Raw genomic sequence first — 21,849 nt, forward strand, 5'->3', positions numbered from 1 at the left:
TAATGTTACTTTCATATCTAAATCGACTTTGGAGATTTAGGAGAAGAACATCAAAAGGTATATGAACTTTTTTTATTCAATCATTTAGTAATTTACTTATTTCATACGTATCATAATTTACATAACCTATATATCTTGGCGTCTAATATTCTGAACATAATTTTTGAATAATTATTTCGAATATTCGAATTTGTGTCATATTATGATTTTTATGTAGAAAATTCAGTGAGCAATCGGAAAATATATGTATCTAATCCTAATAATCTATTTAGGTATATACGTATATATGTATATACTCTATTCTATGTACAAAAATATTAATAATGTTTTGCGAAAAGTTAACATTACGGGTATATATATATATCTTAATTATGTATCAATCCTATTCTATTGCTATAATTTATATAAGAATTAATAATAATAATCATATACTAAACACAAAACAATCACAGTAATGAAACTATTTTAGACAGAATTACTTCCTAAAGAATAGCAAATATACAGTAGCTTATACAATCGGAGTATATTAATCCCTAATATCATATCTGAGGGTATATCGATATAAATACAGACACGCTTATTAACTTCATTGGTACGAGCGTTTTACTCTCGTGCAATTCGAAACGCTAATATTTCCGGTTGGTTTCCAGGGTACATTAAGCGATCATTTTCAACGAGCAAATTGCCAGTTGACTGTCCGGCGCTTCTTTAAAGGGCTTCGTACCGTCTGGGGCAATGTACCTGTTTACTTGGTAAGTCAGCATTGTTTCATATCCAAACACGTCTATACCGAGTTGCTATAATAAACAAAATAATGATAAAATTAATATTCTTAAAATATTGACAAAATCCAGTATAAAATTAGTGATTAAAATCTACTGAAAAAAGTTAACTGGAAAGAAAAACTGAGGGAGGATGTGTGATTCTGATAACAGATACTTTTCACGAGAATTTTGAAATAATTTTAAAAGTTTGATTGATCTGAGTAAAATTTCCGAAACGTTGCTTTAAATATATGAAATAATAATGAAATAATATTTTAGAATCAAATCTAAAATTCGTATTTTTATTTGGAAAAAGTTAATAGGAAAAAAAGGAGGAGGTGGAGATGATTCTGTTATTCCGTTAACCGTCGCTTCTGGCGGGAATTTGGAAAAAGTTCAAAAGTTAGATGGTCTAGAAGGAAAGTTAGAAGGAAAGAATAATAGGAGAGGAGATTAAGACGTTCGGAGATGCTCGATATAACATTAGCAATAATGTGTTAGCAATTATGTGATAGAAGTATGTCTCTTTCGTTACAATTTCGTTAAAGATTTTAAACTATAAGCTAGTGTCCTTTTTAATAAATTAATTGTATATTTAACATATTATTAATACCTGTGTTAGTGGACTGGTGTTGGTGGTGAAAATCCCAGCATATTCTTTTCTCTTAGCCAATTGTAAACAATATTCTTCCATCTCTTTCATCAAAATTACATTTTCAGCTGGATTTAGGTCACTGCTTGTTGTCATCATAAAATTATGAATAATCTGACCCGTTCCTTTTGGCAATTTCCTTTCTCTAATGGGTGCTTCAAGATATTCTAAGAACTCGAAAACGATCGTTAATTTGGAATCAAGAATTAACTCAGGCTCGTCCCAGAGATCGAAATTTAATGCTACCCCGATCGTTCTGCCATGTTGTGACGATTTTACTGCGAAACTTAAATTCTTTTCTACCAATGGTTTCCAAAGTAACTCCATCATTATACGGTAATCTTCTTTTGCTATATCTTGCATTAACCACTGTTCTAAGTCTGCTTTGTTGTAGAAACTTTCTGTAATAATCCTGTGGAACAAAGAAATTATCTTTCTCTATGATAAAATTTATATATTTTAGATAACAGTACTATTTCTATATTTATTCATGGCCATCTGTTTCATTCTATAAGTATCACAAATGATTTTCATCTCTCTAATTTTATTTAAATCTTGATATTCCATCCCACAAGAAGTATATTTTATTTTATTTAGACTCTTACTTTATTAATTTCTTTTAAATCTTAAGTCTCCATTATGAATATGACAAATGATTTTATTTATATCTCAGATTCCTATCGCATAAACATGACTCTTCTCTGCACTAAATCTAAATTTTAGATTGTCTCCACATAAATATGATAAATAATTCGCATCTCTATAATTTCACTTTTAATGATTCATCTCTCGCTTGAAATTCCTCAGAAAAAAGATTTCAAATGTAAATTTAGCGAATTCTACGTACTCTGTCACATCCTCTTTATGAGAATCGTTCAACATCTCAAAGATATGTTCTTCCTCGTTAAGACCATTATCGATCGGTTCGCCATCCGTGCTGGTTTTCATTCGGTTGAGCACCTCACCCAAATTCTTCGCCGTGATGAACTCTGTGATTCCTACCTCGTAACCTTGATCTCGTAGCTTTGTTACCGTGTAAATCGAGTTCAAGGAGTTTCCGCCAATCTCGTAGAAATTTGCATCGATCCTAACGTCTGCGCGGCTTCCTCCACCAATTACAGACGCCACCGTTGGAAACAGAACTTTTGCCTTTGCTAAGTCTGCTTCAGGTACGTCGGCGTAGTCGCAGTTCATGTATTGCTCATTCTCTATATATAATATTCATATAATTAATAATATATATTATTATTAACTCTGAATTCTTATCTTTGTTGTTATAATATATATTTGACCATTAATTGTTATCCACGGTTCATATGTGACCAAAATAATTCCTATCAGAATACTTAACATTACACATAAATAATTGAAATCCTTATTACATTAATGTTACATTATTTAAATGTTGCAACATTTGACAGTGCTTCTTGTAATAAAAAATATTTCACTTGAAGCGTATTTTCAAGTTCATTCTTACTTGAACCTCGAATAGGAGGTAATTTACAATTGATTATAATAATTTGATCATTGCAATGTGTACCGAAATTCAGATTATTTTATGTGGTAGATGTTTTGATAAAGTGAACAGATAAATTAAAAGTTATACAGGTACCGTTATTGAGATGAGAAGATTCGTATTGCTTGAGCAGTGTTTGGCGATCAGTTTTCCCGTTTGTTAAAAGAGGAATATTATCCACGATGATGACTCGTGGTAACATGTATACCGGTAGATTGGCTTGCAGAAACGTTTCAATTTTTACAGTGCAAGTGGACGAATCGTTTGTAACAGTTACGAAAGCAAGTAGTGCCTGAAAATTTGATATACAAACGATTGTATGTAATATTTTTTATGTATATGTAATTTCATATAATATTATTCTATGCATTATTTTATACCTCTGATTTTTTATTACGTTCGATACAACTATATTGTAATTGTATGAACTATGTTTTATGTTATATGTATAATCGTTATTCGATGCTTATTATTTGTAGGATATCTATAATATAATATATAATAATATTATATCAGAGATATTAAAACAATTTTACTAATGATACCTGAGACAATTCACCGGGTTTGTAACAGAGGACAACCACTTCGTCGACACCAGGTGCCTTTGATACTGTTTTCTCCACTTCCGTGAGGTCTACACGGTGTCCCCTAACTTTAATTTGCGAGTCTACGCGTCCTTCGTACACGATCACTCCTTTCGATATTCTTGCATAATCTCCAGTGCAATAAATCCTCGAGTGTTCTGTTCAAACCGAAAATTAGATATTAACTTTTATATTATGCTAACAAAGCTTAAAACGAATTTTCGGTATAATAACACTTTTTGGTAAATCTTTCCATATAATAAACGTCAGTTGCTACGATGTTAGTTGATAGAATTCTACGTTTTTAGAGAAGGATCGTCTTTTCGATTAAATCTTTTCATACAAGTAATTTCATATAATTAAATCTTTTCTCGATAAGAAAAGAATCATCGCTTTGAGAATATAAATACCAAGTGTGTTCTGACCATAATGCACAGCGATGCGTCGAGATTGAAATCCCGGAAATGTTAAAAATGTTGATGCTGTACAATATTTTTTTACCTTTTTTTTTCTTTCCGTATTTCTCATCTCATTTCCATATCATCCATGGTAATCCATTCGATATAACTACACGTGGTTATCGATCACGTGTCACGTGTAATGAGACGCGTCGAGGATAAATAAATTTTCACTACAATGCGGTGATTCATGCCTATCGGCGATTCGAATGAAAACAACAGGGGATTTCTACGGTGTTTGCGAGAATTATTTCCCTGGTGAAATAAGGTCGAACGTTATATTCTTAACGAGATTATGGTAGCCAGCTGACAGAGAAAAAAAGAAGCAAGACAGAAGCTCGTGTGTACACTCCAAGATGCACGCTCGTAATTTGTTTCTCTTGTTTGCATCGAAAAAGTTGCGAATATCGATCAAATTATTATTTATTCTCATCTTTTATTTCGTTTTTCAAACTTCTTCAGTCCCTTTTATTTCTTTAGTTTTTAATCATTGTTCATTCTTTAGATTGAAATTTGATCGAAGAACTACGGAAACGAGAAAACTAAGAAAGATTGAAAAATAAGAAATAAATAGAATTTTCTATAGTCGATAAATGGCTGAATCTAGATATAAATATAAGATTATGAATTCTCGAAATATAACGCGTTTATCTTTTTCTATCGGCATTTTATTCTTCTCTGATTTTTGTAATTTATATGTTGATATATCGATGAATTTTCATTTTCATATCTTTATCCTATTTGAGAAGATGCTAACGAAACGATTCCTTCCACTCTTCGACGATTTGAAAACAATTCCAGATCATCTATTCGGTTTTTGGAAGCAACATTCTACGATAGAGCAAATTTATCGTTTAACTCGTAAAATCAGCCAAGATTTAGAAAAGAAAAAATACAGTTCTGCGGTACTTTTGGACATTCAGCAGGCGTTCGACAAAGTGTGGCATGAAAGACTTTTGTTCAAACTAAAGAAAATCCTACCACACACCCATTACTCCATCTTAAAATCATATCTAACCAATAGATGTTCATGATTTAAATACTTACTTGAAATAAAATTTTAACAGATATAACCACAGCGACATTTGCTGATGATACAGCTTTATTAGTATCCCATTCAGACCCGATAATTGCCTCCTCAACTCTCCAGCGAAGTCTCGACTTTATGGAAAAGTGGTTCCACAAATGGCGCTTCAAAATAAATGAAAATAAATCCAATCATATAACCTTCACACTGCGGAAACAATTCTGCCCGCAGGTGACCATAAATAATATTCCAATTTCAAACATAGATTCAGTCAGATATCTGGACATGATTCTGGACAGAGGAATGACATAGAAACGACACATCGTAGATAAATCCAAGCAACTTAAATTAAAATTAAAAAAATTCTACTGGCTCATCGACAGACGTTCCAACTTAAGCGCGCAGAGTAAAATAATGCTATATAAAGTCGTATTAAAACATGTTTGGAGCTATGGGATCCAACTATGGGGAACCGCGAGTAATTTCAACATAGAAATTCTTCAACGATTCCAATCAAAAACTCTAAGATCCTTAATAGATGCACCTTGGTATGTTACCAACGAAACGATACATCGTGACCTTAAGACACCTACAGTTAAAGAAGAAATATCCAAATTATTTATTATATTAATTTAATTATTATTAATTAACAATTAATTAATAATTATTTATTATTCACGTTATAGTACCACGCCAGAATAATTTACTTATAATTATCAATGAGAATTGATTGTAAACTACTTCCAAATAAAAAAAGAAAATCTTTATCATTGAATGGCACGCATATAACACAAACAAGGCAAGTTAAATACTCGGACTTCACTTAGACACATAACTTACATGGAAGCAACATACTAAATCAATTGTAGACAAAGTACGGATAAAAAGAAGACAAATGTACTGGTTAACTAGTCGAAGTTCTAAACTCAGCATAGAAAATAAAAGGAAACGATAATAAAACCAATTTGGACGTACGGAATACCACTATGGGGGACAGCAGCAATGAGTCACATAAATAAACTAGAGTCGCTACAATCAAAGATACTGAGAGCAATAGCCAACGCCCCATGGCACGTCAGAAACGAGGATATACGCAAAGACTTAAAAATACCAATGGTCGAAGAAGAAATCGGCAGGTACGCAGAAAAATACAAGGGAAGAACGACAACACATCCAAACCAGCTGATTGCTGAAGCGAGCAAAACTCTCATAGAAAGAAGATTAAAAAGAAAACACCCCACTGACCTCACTAAAGAAATAAAATAGTCAATCTCGAAGATGGTATCCCGCTGGGGGTAGCCATCCACATGTTATTTAGCAATTAAGTTAGACAAATTTATCAAATGTCCTGCTGGGCAAATTGCAAGAACAAATTAAATAATAATAATAAAAAAAGTATCTTTATTCTCATAGGAAAAAAATACCCTTTTCACCCGAGAGGCTATTTTCCGTCACCACGGTGTTCCGTGTGGCAACTTGAGAGGAGAATGAGAGGCAATAGCCCCTATTTATGCTAGATTTCGACCTCTCCAATTGACGAGAGCGCAGTATTGGTTCGTAAATAGATTTATTCTTTATATTGATTGTTATGAAGTGTGAAGTGTTACACTTTAAGATGGAGATGAAATATTTATGCTCAAATTCTTCCGAAACTATGGTTCTGGCAACGTCCCTGACGTTAGGTCAGATTCGACGATCGTGGCACAAGTATTCTAGTTTCGTAAATTTAGAAGCTGCAAAAAAATGGATTTGAAAATTTGTTTAATTAATTCATATATTTTGTAAAAACGCAAAAGAACGAAAGGCCACTTAACCAGCTGTGATTTATAAAAACTTTGGTAGACCAGTTGAGAGGAGATAATCGACAACCGCGAGATCGAGCTTCCACGTCGACTACTAACTGTGATGGAATTCGGTTAAATGGGAAGCTCCATGTAATTTTAACAGGAAGAAAAAAAGGATTGTAAGGTGTGTTCTTACCGAAACAAAGCAGGATAAAGACACGAAACAACTTATAATTGCGATACAAGAATGCATCTGGTCAGATGTTTTATAAATTATCGTAAAAAAATGCAGAAAATATATTAAAAAATGATATGTTCAAAGATGTAAATATATATAGATTATTAAAATATAATGTTTTTTAAGTTAATTTTTGTATAAAATCATTTTATATTATCTACACTGCAGCTACGCCCGACCGAAAAGGCCGTCGATTGCAAAAGGTTGAAATGTTTATGAAGTAAACCGTGAAATTTTTACCTAGATCGATGGCATGAGGATTGTCCTGAAACTTGCGGGACTCACTGTCGCGGATGTACCCTGTTGCAAGGTTCTTTCCGGCGACTACCAGTTCTCCGACTTCGCCCTGCGGTACCAGCCGCATCTCTTTGTTCACGATATAAATAACGCAATTGTCCAACGGCTTGCCTGTAATCAAAAATCCGTTCCACTCTACTAATCTGTTTTCGAAGTTTGAATTTATCGATTGAAAACTTGCGAAATTTGCAAATTATTTCAGTGCCGTGAACAGTTATTCGAATTTATTGTTCATACGGTTAGGTAACTAGTTGTTTGGAAAATTCTATTTCTATAATTATTGCTATTCGTCTCGTATTCGATTATCATACTTTGTTTTTAAAAAAGTAGCAATTTCCCAATTACCAATTGGCACTTTCTGCGTATTCTGTAGTTGCTTCCGATTGGTCAACAGATGATAGGTAACGTCTCCCATGATCTCCGTGCTTCCATAGAAATTCGCCAAGATTTTACTATCGTCGCCGAAAGTTGCAAAGAATTGATCCGCCAGCGAAACTGGCAACATTTCTCCAGAGCATACCCAAAGTCTTAGAGAACGTAGCACGCTGTCCTTGTTCTGAAACCAGTCAATGGTGTTAAGGCAATACTTGCTAACTAATATGATCAATCTCCGTCATTTAAAGCGTAATGAAGGCAATCTTAAAGCATGTTAATTGTTTAATCAAGCATCAATCCAAGGGCAATGTTAATACGTGGTTCGTGTCTTAATCATCGAGTCTTAACTGCTATTTGATCATAAATTAGTTCTATATTTATCCTCGATTGGTATTATTAAGTCTTAATAGATTGAGTTACGATCGAACAATTGAAAAGCTTCCGCGTCGGTGATTTCGATGACCTTGAGTTATACTTGGGTTGTTAACACAATTGGGTTACTTAATCGTGGAATATTCGACTTTAATGTATTAATACAGGCGATTAATGGTTTATATCTTGTAAAACATAGGATCTAATTTATTATGCAATACGACGATTATTATGAAAAGACGATTAATTTATATACACGTATATAACGAAATAATGTATTTTAAAACAGACTGACTTAGGGAAGTGATTGGCTTCAGAAATTTTCCTACTACGTCATGTTCACATAAGAAAGATCATTTGGATCGACACTTGATTATAAATACACCGAGTCAATTACTTGAACTCGGTCGGTTAAATATTAGGTTGTCCGAAAAGTTTCTTTCGTTTCATAAGGTGATAGTAGATGAACAACAATTTGTGTTTTATATTATTTTATTGAATCAGGTGTGATCCATTTCGTTCTTTCTCTATTATTACGTTCGTGAATAATTCAATAAACTAATATAAAACAAAAAACATTGTGCGTGTATTATTTCCTTATAAGACGAGAGAAACATTTCGGACAACCTAATACTTAGATACATAGAAAAACATAGAAATACGCGAATTTGTAAAATATTTTATACATTTTACAGATCGAATAGATAGGCACACGAGCGTTGTCTGGAAACTAATGCTCGTTTTGAAATAACAACGATACAAATGCATCTTGAAATGTCTTCTTCGTCTGTGATTTTATTATATATACTCAGTTATTTTCTAATACAATTACCAGCCCTATTTCAATATTTATCGTAACGTGGCGCGAGTTTTTGTACAACTTTGTCATACGTTTCCACCGTCGCTTCACATAACCATCTTCTTACGCAATCTTTTAAATCATCGTTTCTCGCGAAGCATTATCGAATAAACAACTCTAAGTTTTGCAAAAAAAAGAAACTGCAATGAATATCATTTGCAATGAAATCGCAGACACGTTCTCGAGCTCGTCTGTAAATAGAGACGGCCAGCCTGAATGTTTACTATCAACTACAGTTTCTCTGTCCCTATTGAATTTCCACGCTTCTTACCGACAACTCATCCATAACTCCGTTATCGTGAATTGCTGTAATTCGGCGGTGAATGCCTTTTGGAAGAATTTTTACAGCTTTCGAGAAGCGCAAAAGCGTCATCAGCGGGATCTTTAACGATAGAACTGCCGATAGTTAACACAGAGCTGTTTCTACCAAAACCAGTCAAAATGACTGGTCTTTAAAAAATACGTAATAATAGAATATTTTCATATTTATTGATTTATTACTTTCTTACAGAAGCAGTTCCATGTTATGTAGTACATTTTTGGTATTATTAATCCACCTGGGACTAAGGGACTAAACGGAGGGTTGACACATTTATAAGATTGTAGAACCAGTCGTTTCGACTGTTGCGGTATTTCTAGCGTTAGCATCTAGCGATCGATCCGGAATTTTCCTGATAACTGATATCATCATATCGAATGATACGCAGTAAAAGTTGTAAAACCGTATGGGAAGTTGTACAAAACTTTTACGCTTTGACAAGTACCAGTCATTTTGACCGATGTTGGTATAAGTAGTCTTGATACAAAATTATTTCGACTTTGAATACATAAAAAACAAAATAAAATTCATTATATCATTCTTTTAGTTATCGTTGCGAAAGTCATTTAATCATTGCGGAAAAGAAACTATAACATAAAGTAGAAATTTGAAAATAAAATTGTAAAACCAGTCGATTTGACTGGCGTGATAGTTCTAGTGTTAACTCGCGTCGTCATTTTAAACGTACGATACAGCGACAATATTATTAAAATAGGCAAACAGGAAACGACTTTGCACGACTTATGTCAATACATGAATGAAGCTAGGTGATCTTCTATAAGTACATCCCATCGTTTAACACGGCTTCTACATTTAAACTGGTAGTACTTTCTGCACTAACCTCGTACAATCTGAACGATTAAGTTAATCTGCGTCGGTTAATCAATTTTCATGCTTTTATCCCCGTCGTTAGATTATCCTTTTTTTTCTTCTTTTTCTCGTAATAATGAATATGAGAAACGATGGTGAAACACACGGATTTCGACGTAACGTTTGCCGTTCGTGAATAGCGGATCTAATGCATAAAGATTGCGTCTATTGAAAGGGACGTGTTGGTATCTGGAACGTTAATCTGTTGAAGGTGCTTAGAAATAGCTTGATACAGAAGCACTTAACAATGTTTACGTCATTTATATCTGTAATCGAAACACAAGTGGGAAGCCTATTTATCATACAAGATCTACGATTTACAATCTACGTTCTATGATCTATAATCTATGATCTATGATCTACGATCTGAGAACCTGAGCGCGTGGTTATTATTTCCGATTATTATCTTACCCGTAGATTCAAGTACATCAGCATAGAGTACAGTAGCGATGGGACCAGCACCAATCGTTGAATCTGAAATAATTGTCGTAGACAAAGTTTATAGAATACGTCGCAGAATAAAAATCTTTTTAGCGGTAAATGAAAATAATTTTTCAAATATACCATATAATGTTCAAAGTTTGTCGTATGACGGAAAGATTCGAAATTAAAAAATGAGATTTCTTTCCTCTTTTTTCTCCTTTTCTCAAAGATTTTTCTTTTCCGTGAATTTATTTGTCTCCTTTACTTCTGTTCTTTTTTTTTTTATAGATAACAAATTTCCAACTATTTTGTCTTAGACATAACCGTAGGTGCTTACCTTGTACTTTTCTAATACCGAGACGAATCTCTCTGGATCCCTGGTAATATGTTTGGAGACAATTACTATGGTTCTTCCTTGCAACAGAGGTCCCCAAATTTCTGACACGCTATCCACGAAGGTCAAAGATGTTTTAAAAATACAATGTTGCTCGTCGGTGGCATAAGGCAGCTCGCGCCATTGCCATTGTAGTCGGTTTAACACAGCCGCGTGCGGCAAAAGCACTCCTTCAATCATGAAATCAAGAAAAATAGAAAGCCGTAAAAACGAGATGTAAGAACAAGATGGGAAAAGTAAGGAACAAACAAGAAGAAAAAATAATAATTCCAATGTTACGTAATTACTATAATGTACTATAATTCTTCACATCGACGTACAAAGCTGGCTAATGTATTTTTTTGTATAGTTCATTATATTTATTGCGTTATTAGGCTGTGGATATTTATACAAATTATACAAGTATTATATCTATACTATTATGCAAGTATTACACAAACCACACTATATTTTGGATATTTTATATATTCTTTCATGTTACGTGCATTCTGTGCAACCCTCCATTTTCACATTTTCTATAAGTAAACGCATAGAAATCCGCGCTCTAATTATTATATACGTAAAATATGAAATTTGTCACTATTATATATAAACAAATGAATAGTACCCTTCGGCGTGCCCGTGCTTCCAGAAGTATACAAAACGATAGCAGTGCTTTCAGGGTCCTCGTTATACTCCAAATGCTCTTTCTCCTCAGCTTCAGATTGTTTCAACAACTGTTCATACGTTATCGTATTTGTTCCCTCGTAAATCGATGCATCCGCTTAAAAAAGATATATTTATATATAAGATATATAATTTTATAACATAATAGAACTTTATAAAGATTTTTGTAAGATTATATATAAGGAAAGATCCTTAAAAGATCCTTACGCGGAGAAACGGGCGAATAAATACGATAAATGTCAATGAAACCGTGGCCGCGTTAAGCTTGCGGAAATTGTGACTTGTAGTCAGAGAAAATCGAACGTTCGTAGGAGCGGTTCTTTGTCGACCTTAAAAATCCAGCACGCCAATCTGCATAGATAGCAAGGTCCTTCCGTTTACTGCTCGAAGGAAAAATCGTTTTACAGCGTAATACTCTCTAGCAGATCTAGTTCGACACACATCTTTTTCTCTCACGTTTTACTTTGCTTCGTTTCCTTTCTTTTTGCTTCTCTTTTTTACTCGGATATTTGTACAACTACCGCGAAACATAGTGTAATTAGGAAAAACAAAGAAACAGGATCTTTTCTCTTTCTTTTTCTTCGTAACCCTGGCGAGAACACAATGTGTTTCGAAACATACAGCGTAGATCTCTCTTTGGGAGCAATTTTTGTTAAACCAAGTCACCGACCGACACGTTCCACCGTGCGTCTACTGGAGAATAGTTCGATGCAAATAACACGAAGTTTTTAAAGCAAATTAATGTGTTATTTGTGTCACGCAGAAACCAAGAAGCAATCGCTTGATCTTGAAAAAATCGATTAGCTTACGCCCGTTTAATAAACCGTGGAAATTAGTAATTGAGTCATTAAATAATCATCTGGGTATTTTGCCATTTGCAACTACTATGAGAGTGAAACTATGAGATTAATCAAAAAAGATAAAGAAACGTGATTTCTTTTTCTGCTAATATTAGCAAACAGAGTGTCTTTGAATGAATGATACAAAATATAAATACAAATATAGCTATAAATACAGCTATAAATACAAATTTATTATTCACACTTCGTTTCGGCTATGTACATAGTTGTTAGTGCTATCAGAAATATATGCTTACAGCAAAGGATTAATCGAAAACTAGGTGTAATTTTAGATCGCTAAACGGAGTGGCAGTAGATACATATCGCGGAACATCGAAAATACTGAAACCGGTTTAGTAGATCAACAGGCTGTTTATGGAGAGGAGGAAGACAAGTGAGCAAGTGTTATCGTATTTACCTCCTTGTTCTATCACCACTGCGAAAGGTTTTGCTTCTTGCAGAACATGTTTCACCCTGGCCATCGGAAACTCTGCGTCCAAGGGCAGATACGCCATACCGGCCTTCAATATGGCAACTAACACTGTTGGCAGTCGATGCGATGGCTTCATACATACTGCTACGAATGATTTCGATAAATTGTCTGGCTTTTCCAATTTTTGGAATACTCTGGCGAATTTGTTAGTCAGCTCGTTCAACTCATCGTAAAGCATAGTATACTCGTGTCCATCGTCATCTGCGTTGCAAAATAAAAGTATAATATGTGTAATGGTGCAATGGTATTTCGTGTTTGTCTGAATTTAAAACCGCTCGATTTTAGATTCGAATCTCAGGATGTAATCTTAGGCGGATAGATGCGTGGAGAATTTGTTACATTTCATGTTTGATTAAAATCCAAAGCATTCGATTATTGTCGGTTGAACGGTTCTAAGATGTTTGGATAGACGCAACGAGGATAAATAGGAAAATATTTATTCGCGCGTAAATCCAACTAATTGTATTATATAAATATAACAATTATTATAAAGTAAATTCAATTGAATTTGATATAAGAATTTTCTCTATTTATATGCTCGTTATAGGATTTTCTCCCCCTATGGTGGAACTATTCAATTTTCGTAAATTAGATTATGTACGTTTAACGACGAATACTTATAATTCTCAATGAGAATTGATCGTAAAATTCTTCCAAATAAAAAAAAAAATCTTTTCGAGACGTTATCTAATTTTATGGAATTTTCAAATTGCGAAACGATCGTGTTAGTATGTCAGAAATTTTTCTACTTGTTTCTTTCACCCAGTCACCTGTTTGTATTTTCCTTTTTTATTTCTTTTTTACTTCTTCTTTTATTTCCCGTTAAGAATATCAATGACAAGTACCTTCATAGCGGATTGCCAGCTGGCTGGAATAATTTGCCGCCGCTTGACTGAATAATTTATGAAGTAAATCCTTCTCCTTGCCGGCGTTGCTGATCTGTCGGCCTTTTAACACCGACTGTTGCAGAATAGTGCCCATCTGTGGGTGTAAATTTTATGATTTTCAATCGACTCTCAATATTTAACGAATCTTTGCTAGTTGTTACTCTAAGCAACTTTACTTTTTACTAATAAAACTCTTTTCTAGAAAAAATTCCAGAAAAAGATCTTTTCTGAAGTAAAAGCTCGTTATCTTCCTTTACGTGACGACGGTGAAGAGAGAATGCTGGAGAAATAGTATAGCTTTCAAAAATTAGTTTTTTACAGTTTCTATAATTTCTAATGATAGATAAATTTACATTTGGAGGAATTACTTTCACTATTTCAGAATGAAAATTCTTACAAAATATCCATGTAAATTTCTACTTCCATGAATGCAACTAAAAGAATGAAACTTAAATAGACATTTGTTTTACCTAGTAGATTACTATATGTTCGATATTTTATGTATTCTGCGTATTACGTGCATTCGCAAGTATTTTTGCAACTCTCAATTTTCCATAAATACATCAACGTTCACATTCAGAGTTATAATATGGACGTAATGCATGCTTTACCGGTTAATGGGAAGAGACGGAGAGTCTGGTGAGTCGTTCAGGATTAAAAATGTTTATCAGAGCTATTATCTGTGATTCATCGATAGCTATGAGAATTTGAAATTCCGAACGACAAATGGAACGTGCTAGATTAAGTTCAGTCGTGGAAAACTTGCAGATGTTTCCTCAATTATCCGATATATTGATAACAATAGTAAAAAAATTCCTAACAACAGGAAACAGAAAGTCGGAAAAGCGTCTGGCCGATAGCGCGAAGCGATTAATAGTTGCGATTCTCCAGATTCTAAATCAGCAAACCTTTTTGTCTATTTCAGTTCTTATTCTAACGAACATATTTTGCTGCCTTCTAGACGGTAGCCCGCTAAGATTATTGTTCCTATTATTATCGCAAAACTGACAGTAATAACGGGTGGTCTGTTCTATTCTACGTAAGAAAATAAGTCAGAAATATGCAACACAATTTTCCCATATGACGTTTTGTTCCTGAGAATATCGAGTTTGAATATTTATCAGGTATATTTATACCTGGTTAAGTATCGACACGAGTAAACAGTCAACAGGAGGTTATTATACAAAAATGAGTCAAGAGTGTATAAATAATATTTTTCCGTTCAAAACCTCGTTTTTAAGTAAACAATGTTGGAATATGCTTAGTTAACACTTAGCCAACCGAATAGAGAGATCTCTTCTCTGCAAAGAACATTACTGTGTAACCGAACGGGGAGATCTGCCTTTTTGACTTTAGCAAAGCGTTTTCTTTTTTTTTTTTGTTGTTGTTATTATCAGTTATTGTTTACCTGGAATCGTTCATAATTAATTGCGCCATATATAAAGTACAGTATATAATAAAATACACCAATTTAGTGGTGTTAAAATTAATTAAAGAGTTACGCTATTGGTAAATCGAACGATACCACACTGTAAAAAAATATTAAAATGCATTATGAATTTTTAATTTCACTCTCAGTTGTGTCATTTATCTTTAGTTATTTTTAATGCTTTTAATTTTACCTATATTTTTTTATACTTCTAATATACAGGGTGGTTGGTAACTGGTGGTACAAGCGGAAAGAGGGTGATTCTACGCGAAAAAAGAAGTCGAAAATATAGAATAAAAATTTTTTTTTTAATTTTTCCATCGAGACAACGATCTACAATGAGATCCGTTATAACGAGACGCGATAAAGTGCACGCGTACCGAGCGAAATTCAAAGTCGATTTTCTCGAAAACAAAGCCTCAAACGAAAAATTTGTATTCTATATTTTCGACTTCTTTTTTCGCGTAGAATCACCCCCTTTCCGCTCGTACCACCAGTTACCAACCACCCTGTATACTTCTAATTTGATGTTTTGTATAAACAATATGTGAAATCGTTAAATATACCGCAAAATATAATTAATCACTTAAATAATTTTTAGACTTCTTTGTTTTTTAACTAGTACGTGGTGGAAACATATAGCTAGGTTGGCTAAGTGTTAACTCCGATCTGATACATATAGCCATCTTGAAAACTATTTTTTTCGAAAGCAAAGCATCTCGTGAAGAAAATGTATCCTACATTTTTTGCTTATTTTCACGTATAGATTAAGTTTGTAACGAATTACAATAATAGTCCTGTCGATTATTTGCTCTCGTCCAGTTCGAAATTAGCCAAATTTGAACGTGTCAAATTTTCACGCTCGATGTTTTTGGAAACGAAGCGTCATATGAAAACATTTTGTTCTATTATATATTTCCGCCTTATTTTTCCCCGTACAGTCGTCTGTATGCAATTGTATCATCAGTTACGGACCATCCTATATAATGCAAGACATAAACGGTTAACAAAAATTAACATTTATTGCGTTAATATAATAATATATCAATCAAAATAAAAATCTATAGAATTTTCCCATTTTTGTTTGTTAATTAGTACAATAGAAAACTAGGGTCAAAGCTGAACTCTACGATTAAGAAAGGAACACGTGCTATTTCGCTACTGATATTTTAGAAATCATGATTAGTATTTTTTTTTTTTAGAAAACACCAAGATGTTATCAAACACGGAATCTATTATTATCTTACACGTGAGTTGGTAAGAATGAAGTAATCTGTGCTAGGTTACCCCACTCACCGATTTCGTCACGTTGGTAGAATAAAGAAAATTAATAATTAACTGATCGTATTCAGTAGCGACGGTAAATTTGTAGCCTCCGCTGTTACAAAATAATTCAGTTGTACGTGTGAAAGTGCTTTAGTCAATCAATTTGATGCACGGATCGACTCGAAACGAGAAGGTAGAACGTTCTACTCCGATAATTAAACAGCGACAATTAACAATTTTAGGGGAATGTGTCTTTGAAGCGTTTTAGATTTTTGGCTACAGGTTTTAAATTTTTAGATTGTAGATTACTGATTATAGGTGCATTTGGACGTATCTCTTACTATGAATTTCCTTTGAGCTATCGAAGTAGATTTTTTAAATAACTTCTTTCCCTTAGTTTTCGTCGATGTAGTTTCGTCCTTCTGTTTCCAATATTTTGAAACATTTCGTCTCTTCTCTAACAAGTTTTCCTACTAGTTTTTTTTTCTAAATCTATAGTTAATCGTAATTCATAAAAATACTTGATTAATCTATTTTTTAATAACTTTAAATAAATTTTTTCACACAATACCTTCGTTATTCTTACCAATCTTTGTGAATATTTCTTCCACTTCCAATTCTTTTGCGCTCTTGTAAGTTATTATGCTGATCGAGCAAATAAATATTTGAGAAAGATTCCTGTCATTAAAAAGTTAGAATCGATCCTATAATATATCAATAAATTCTGCAAGACCAAAGCCACTCAATATGTGTTTATGTGTATTGTACCAAAGGTATTTTGTAATACCTTCTTATTTGTATCCTTTATACCAGCTGCTTGCTTCCAACTGCCAATTTTCTAAATTAAGATTAATTTCTATATCGTGAAGTTGACTTTCACCGATCGTTGCAAATGACCTACGCCGTTACCTCTCAGTAGCAATTTTCTACGTCCTGATTTCGTTGTTCTAACATTTGCATCGTAATTTTCTGCGTTTTTATCTTACACGTTGAAAACTGAATGTAAAGATTAATATAATGATTAAAAAAAAAAAAAAAAAAAAGAGGAAGTCTGTCGTCAAAGTGCAACTAGTCGAAAACGTGACTGTCATAGTTTTCACGGTGATATCGCAAGTGACGATAAGACAGAGAAACGCGTGAAACGCTTATATAAGTCTGCTAGATTTTGTAATAACTAGAAAGAAAAGAAAAGTTGTTCCAGCGATTGAAAGTATCTGACTATATTTCATGATTTATTATGTTCAGGAATCTAGGTTTTTTGTTATCAATTTTTGGTGTCAAAAGTATCGAAAGTACGCAAACATATTGAAGCAAATAGTTGGCAACTATTATTAATTTTTAATTCGACTGATATCGTTGGACTTTAAGCGATGCGTAAGATCTTGCATTTTATTATTTCGTTTTAGATTATCCTTTTTAATTTGTACTGTTATATTTTACAAAGATGGTTAGTGTTATATAATCAAGTAAAATACAAATTCAAACGATATAATATAAAATCACGTAATTTTTTACCGTAAATTCGTAACTCGTAATTTATATTGTAGCAAAGGAAACTTTAATGTCAATGCTTTAAAACATTTTATTAATAATCTACAATGCATAATTATAGTGTTACGGTATAATTGGAGGTTTACAGCAGATCCTATAAAATAAGTGGTTAAGGTATTGACATTTATTTGACGTTAAGTGGATAGTAATCGAATCTGGAAACGTTGATTGAACGATAATCGTTTATGTGATTTTCAATCAAATGATCAGTTGAAATGAAATTGCTAGTGAAAGAAAAACGTTTCATGTAGTGTCTATAAGAATAAAATGATATTCGGGAACTTCGGGAAATGTTAAATTTTGACTACTTTAGTTATCGATAAATATTATTAATATTGAAATATTGCCTGTAATATCGCTAAAATAACGATGACACAAATTTAATTAAACGCAGACTGATTTCACAACACCTACATTGATTTCAAGTAATATTTTTTCTTTAAAAATTCATTTTGTCGACATATTTTTGTCAGACTTATTAATTTTCATAATAGATTTCTCTGTAAGATTTTCAGGATTCGTATAATTTTTTCCGATTCTTTATTATCATACTTTAAATACTTAAGGGCCTAATTACTTTAATCGTGAGTGAATGACCAATTTATTTCATGTTATTCTCTTCAGTCTACTAGAACGATGTTTTAACACTACTACATATATTCTGAGATATCAGTGATTCACAAAAAAAAAGAGAAAAATAAAAATATAAACTAATTTCTCTAAATCTTCTTATAATTTTAAATTATTGTTATTATACGAAACCAAGAATTAAAAACGAATGGAAATATATTGTGAACTGGTTTCTCCAGATCTTGTTACGCTTCTAAATTAGTATTAAACTGGTATTAAACAAATTCTAAATTAGTATTAAACTAAACCGAGAATTAGAAAAGGACCAAAGTAATTGTAGACTCATTTTTCCAGATCTTTTTATGTTTCTCAACTGTTAGTATTAAGCTAAAGCAAGAATCAAAAACGAACCAAAACAATTGCTCCATCCTCCTATCATTTCCCATGACTAATTGCCAACTTTCACTAGACTTTGCACATTCATTCTCGTAGGAAAATTGATCTAAACGTACATGTATTTACGTTTATACAAGTGGTTTGCTACGATGTTTTCCATGAAACATCGTTTATGCGACTGACTAATTCACCGTAGAACAAGATGCAGTTTTTCGCGTTCGCTCACCTCAGAACTGCTGTCTCACGTGGTTTGACCTTTTCGCGTCTCGTCTTTGTTATCGTTCCTGTTCTTCGTCAGAGATCCAGCGACCAACTCGACCAAAACTCGGACAGGTGCTCGGTATTATTAAAGAACCAGCTGCAGTACACTCGAAACTTCGATAGAATTTAGGAAGCAGCGGACTTTCACTCTTGCCCGCTTGACTTCTCAACGAGAGTTCACGTTATGGTTAGATATGTTCGTAGATAGGATAATATTTAACGGATTCTTCGAATTTCCCAAGATTCTGTTCTTTTTTCTTTTTCTTACTGAGTCTTCCACGTATTCGCACTTTCTTACTAATTGTAAGCTCTTATCTTCTCTGTTTAGTGGCGACGTTTTCCTTATTTCTTCCTCCCGCTGGAAATTTTCGTAATGTTTGTTCGTCACGATTCTTCTTCTTCTTTTTGATTTGTCACGTATTTTGAAATTGTTGAACGTATATCTTCTACTTTTCTGTCTCCTTTTAGTTTCAGATCGTTCTTCTTCTTTTCTAACGAGATTATTCCTTTACGTAGTTTTCACGGTATTACAGCAGTGTTTTCCACGTATATTACGTTTCACTTTTCTGTATTTCTCTACTTACGATCGTTCTCCCATTTGTGGTTATTCTTCCTTTCTCTTTACAATTTTCCCGCTTTTTTCTTTCCTTGTTACGCACGACCACTTGTTTTCTCTTTCTTCTTTCTCTTCGTTTCACGATTGTCTATTATATCTGAATGAAAACGATAGAAAATATATGTTACTTTAATATCTTCTGGCCAATAAAATCGATTGAATACCGATCTAAAATAATATCCTCTGCCTTAATATGCCCTTGTTAAATGCCGATTTAAATTTTAGTTTAGTTTTATTTAGTTAATTCTTAGTTTATAAACTTGTATTTTAAAACACACGTCGTTTAGTAACGGAGATGGACGGTTGATACACTTGTTGCACTTGAAAATTCGTGAGGGTACACTGATTGAGAGAGTGGTACTAGTTCGGGTGGCGGTAACTCAATGACCTTATATGGGGCTCGATCATCACTGGTCTGATTACTCGGTGAGAATGTCTCCTCCCGTTGACGTAGCATGTGCTTTTATATAGAACCGGTTACGAGGACCCTGAATTGTTCGTTGTCCCCCATCCTGCCACCACCATCTCTCTGCATCTTTTGTGTCGGCTGTATACCACCGTCGTCTGCTGAGGAAGTGTTACTTCCTCAGTGATATCCCGTCGATAAAGAACTCCGTTTCATGTATGGCATGTTTCAATAGTTGTACTTATAGCGCTATAGTTGTGACATTATGTTATATACAGTGCAGTGGTATAATACAAGTATAATAGCTTTACAATATTATAGTGGTTATTATGTACATTACAACAATAGTTATAGCATTATATTATATATAGTATAACAGTATCAATGCAGTTATAATAGTATTAGATATATGTAGTGGTTTTGCATAGTCGTACGACATATTATATATAGTAGTTTTATATGAGTAGTATAGTTATTGGAATGGTAATACGTGTACAAGTAATAGCATGGTACTTCGAATATCATAGTGGCATAGTAGTATAGTATTATGTTGCTACATGTAGCAGTAACATAGTTACTACTAACAGAAGTCATATTATAGTTGTGCTACATTTAAAATTTCAGCAGTGTAGTACAACCATAACAATTATATGATATAGTAATATTCTATATGGTAATATGTGTATGAATTTATTGATAGTAGTAATATGTAAGTATAGGTATAGCAGTATATAGTAGTATAATTAGTAACTTTTTTACATTTTCTAGTAGATATGATACTGGTGTGTGTGTGTGTATGTATGTGTATGTATGTGACAGAATGTCCAAAACTGGAGACTATGAGATATGGTATGCAATAGTAATCGAGTACTACGTAATTAAGTTCTAGAAGTGTAGATCGTAGACTTTGTAATTTTAATGCAACATGTAAGTCGGTTCTTTCGTTCTATTCATTTTTCTTCTCTTTGTCGTCTGACTTTTTTCTAGGATAGCGATGTGTAATTGATACATTCAATTATGATGACGTTCCTGACGATTAAATGACGCTGTGCCATAGACTGTAGACATTGTCATTAGCAAGATCAGAAGCAAGTATTGGAATAGTAAAAGTGAAATTAATGATCATAATTAATTTTTACAGGGCTTCTCATCTGTCACGTGATAATATACTTTTTCTTTCCTATAACGATGATATGAGGCTGATACATATTTCTGATGAGAAGGTAGCTCAAAGTCTCTCTCCGAGTTATTCCAAATTGATTCAAAGTTTGCATCATAGGATCATATCAAGATTGTACAGACGGATAAAAGTTTCTTTCCGAGTTATTTTGAAGTTCTTCAAAGTTTGCATAAAATTGTTCAAAATTTAGTTATAATTACTTAAATAATTAGTTTGTACTTGGCATACAATTTTTTAGCATTGCCGTAGGATTTATTTATTTAAAATTAGCTTCATTTAAAATTGATTAATCCAGAGTTTGCACAGAATTATTCAAAATTGGTTGAAAGTGGGAAACAAAGGCAGAGAATAACATTA

At 33.1% G+C, this 21,849-nt stretch overlaps 2 protein-coding genes across 2 annotated transcripts in view; both read right to left on the reverse strand.

Annotated features, from left to right (window-relative positions):
* The window catches only part of LOC126873164 (eukaryotic translation initiation factor 3 subunit A), a 41,200-nt gene that overhangs the window by 6,435 nt on the left and 12,916 nt on the right, over nucleotides 1-21,849 (reverse strand). The window lies entirely within an intron of this gene.
* LOC126873547 (zwittermicin A synthase ZmaJ) lies at nucleotides 59-20,327 on the reverse strand. Its single transcript, XM_050634582.1, has 13 exons — nucleotides 19,256-20,327; nucleotides 13,776-13,911; nucleotides 12,856-13,131; nucleotides 11,540-11,695; nucleotides 10,876-11,102; nucleotides 10,527-10,589; nucleotides 7,666-7,876; nucleotides 7,264-7,431; nucleotides 3,478-3,674; nucleotides 3,029-3,224; nucleotides 2,264-2,624; nucleotides 1,378-1,828; nucleotides 59-797 (listed from the first exon to the last, which is right to left on the reverse strand). Exons 2-13 carry the CDS (start codon nucleotides 13,909-13,911, stop codon nucleotides 657-659), a joined length of 2,583 nt encoding a protein of 860 aa, XP_050490539.1. The 5' UTR covers nucleotides 19,256-20,327; the 3' UTR covers nucleotides 59-656.

Source organism: Bombus huntii, chromosome 1, assembly GCF_024542735.1.
Source record: "Bombus huntii isolate Logan2020A chromosome 1, iyBomHunt1.1, whole genome shotgun sequence".
In the NCBI taxonomy this organism is placed as follows: domain Eukaryota; kingdom Metazoa; phylum Arthropoda; class Insecta; order Hymenoptera; family Apidae; genus Bombus; species Bombus huntii.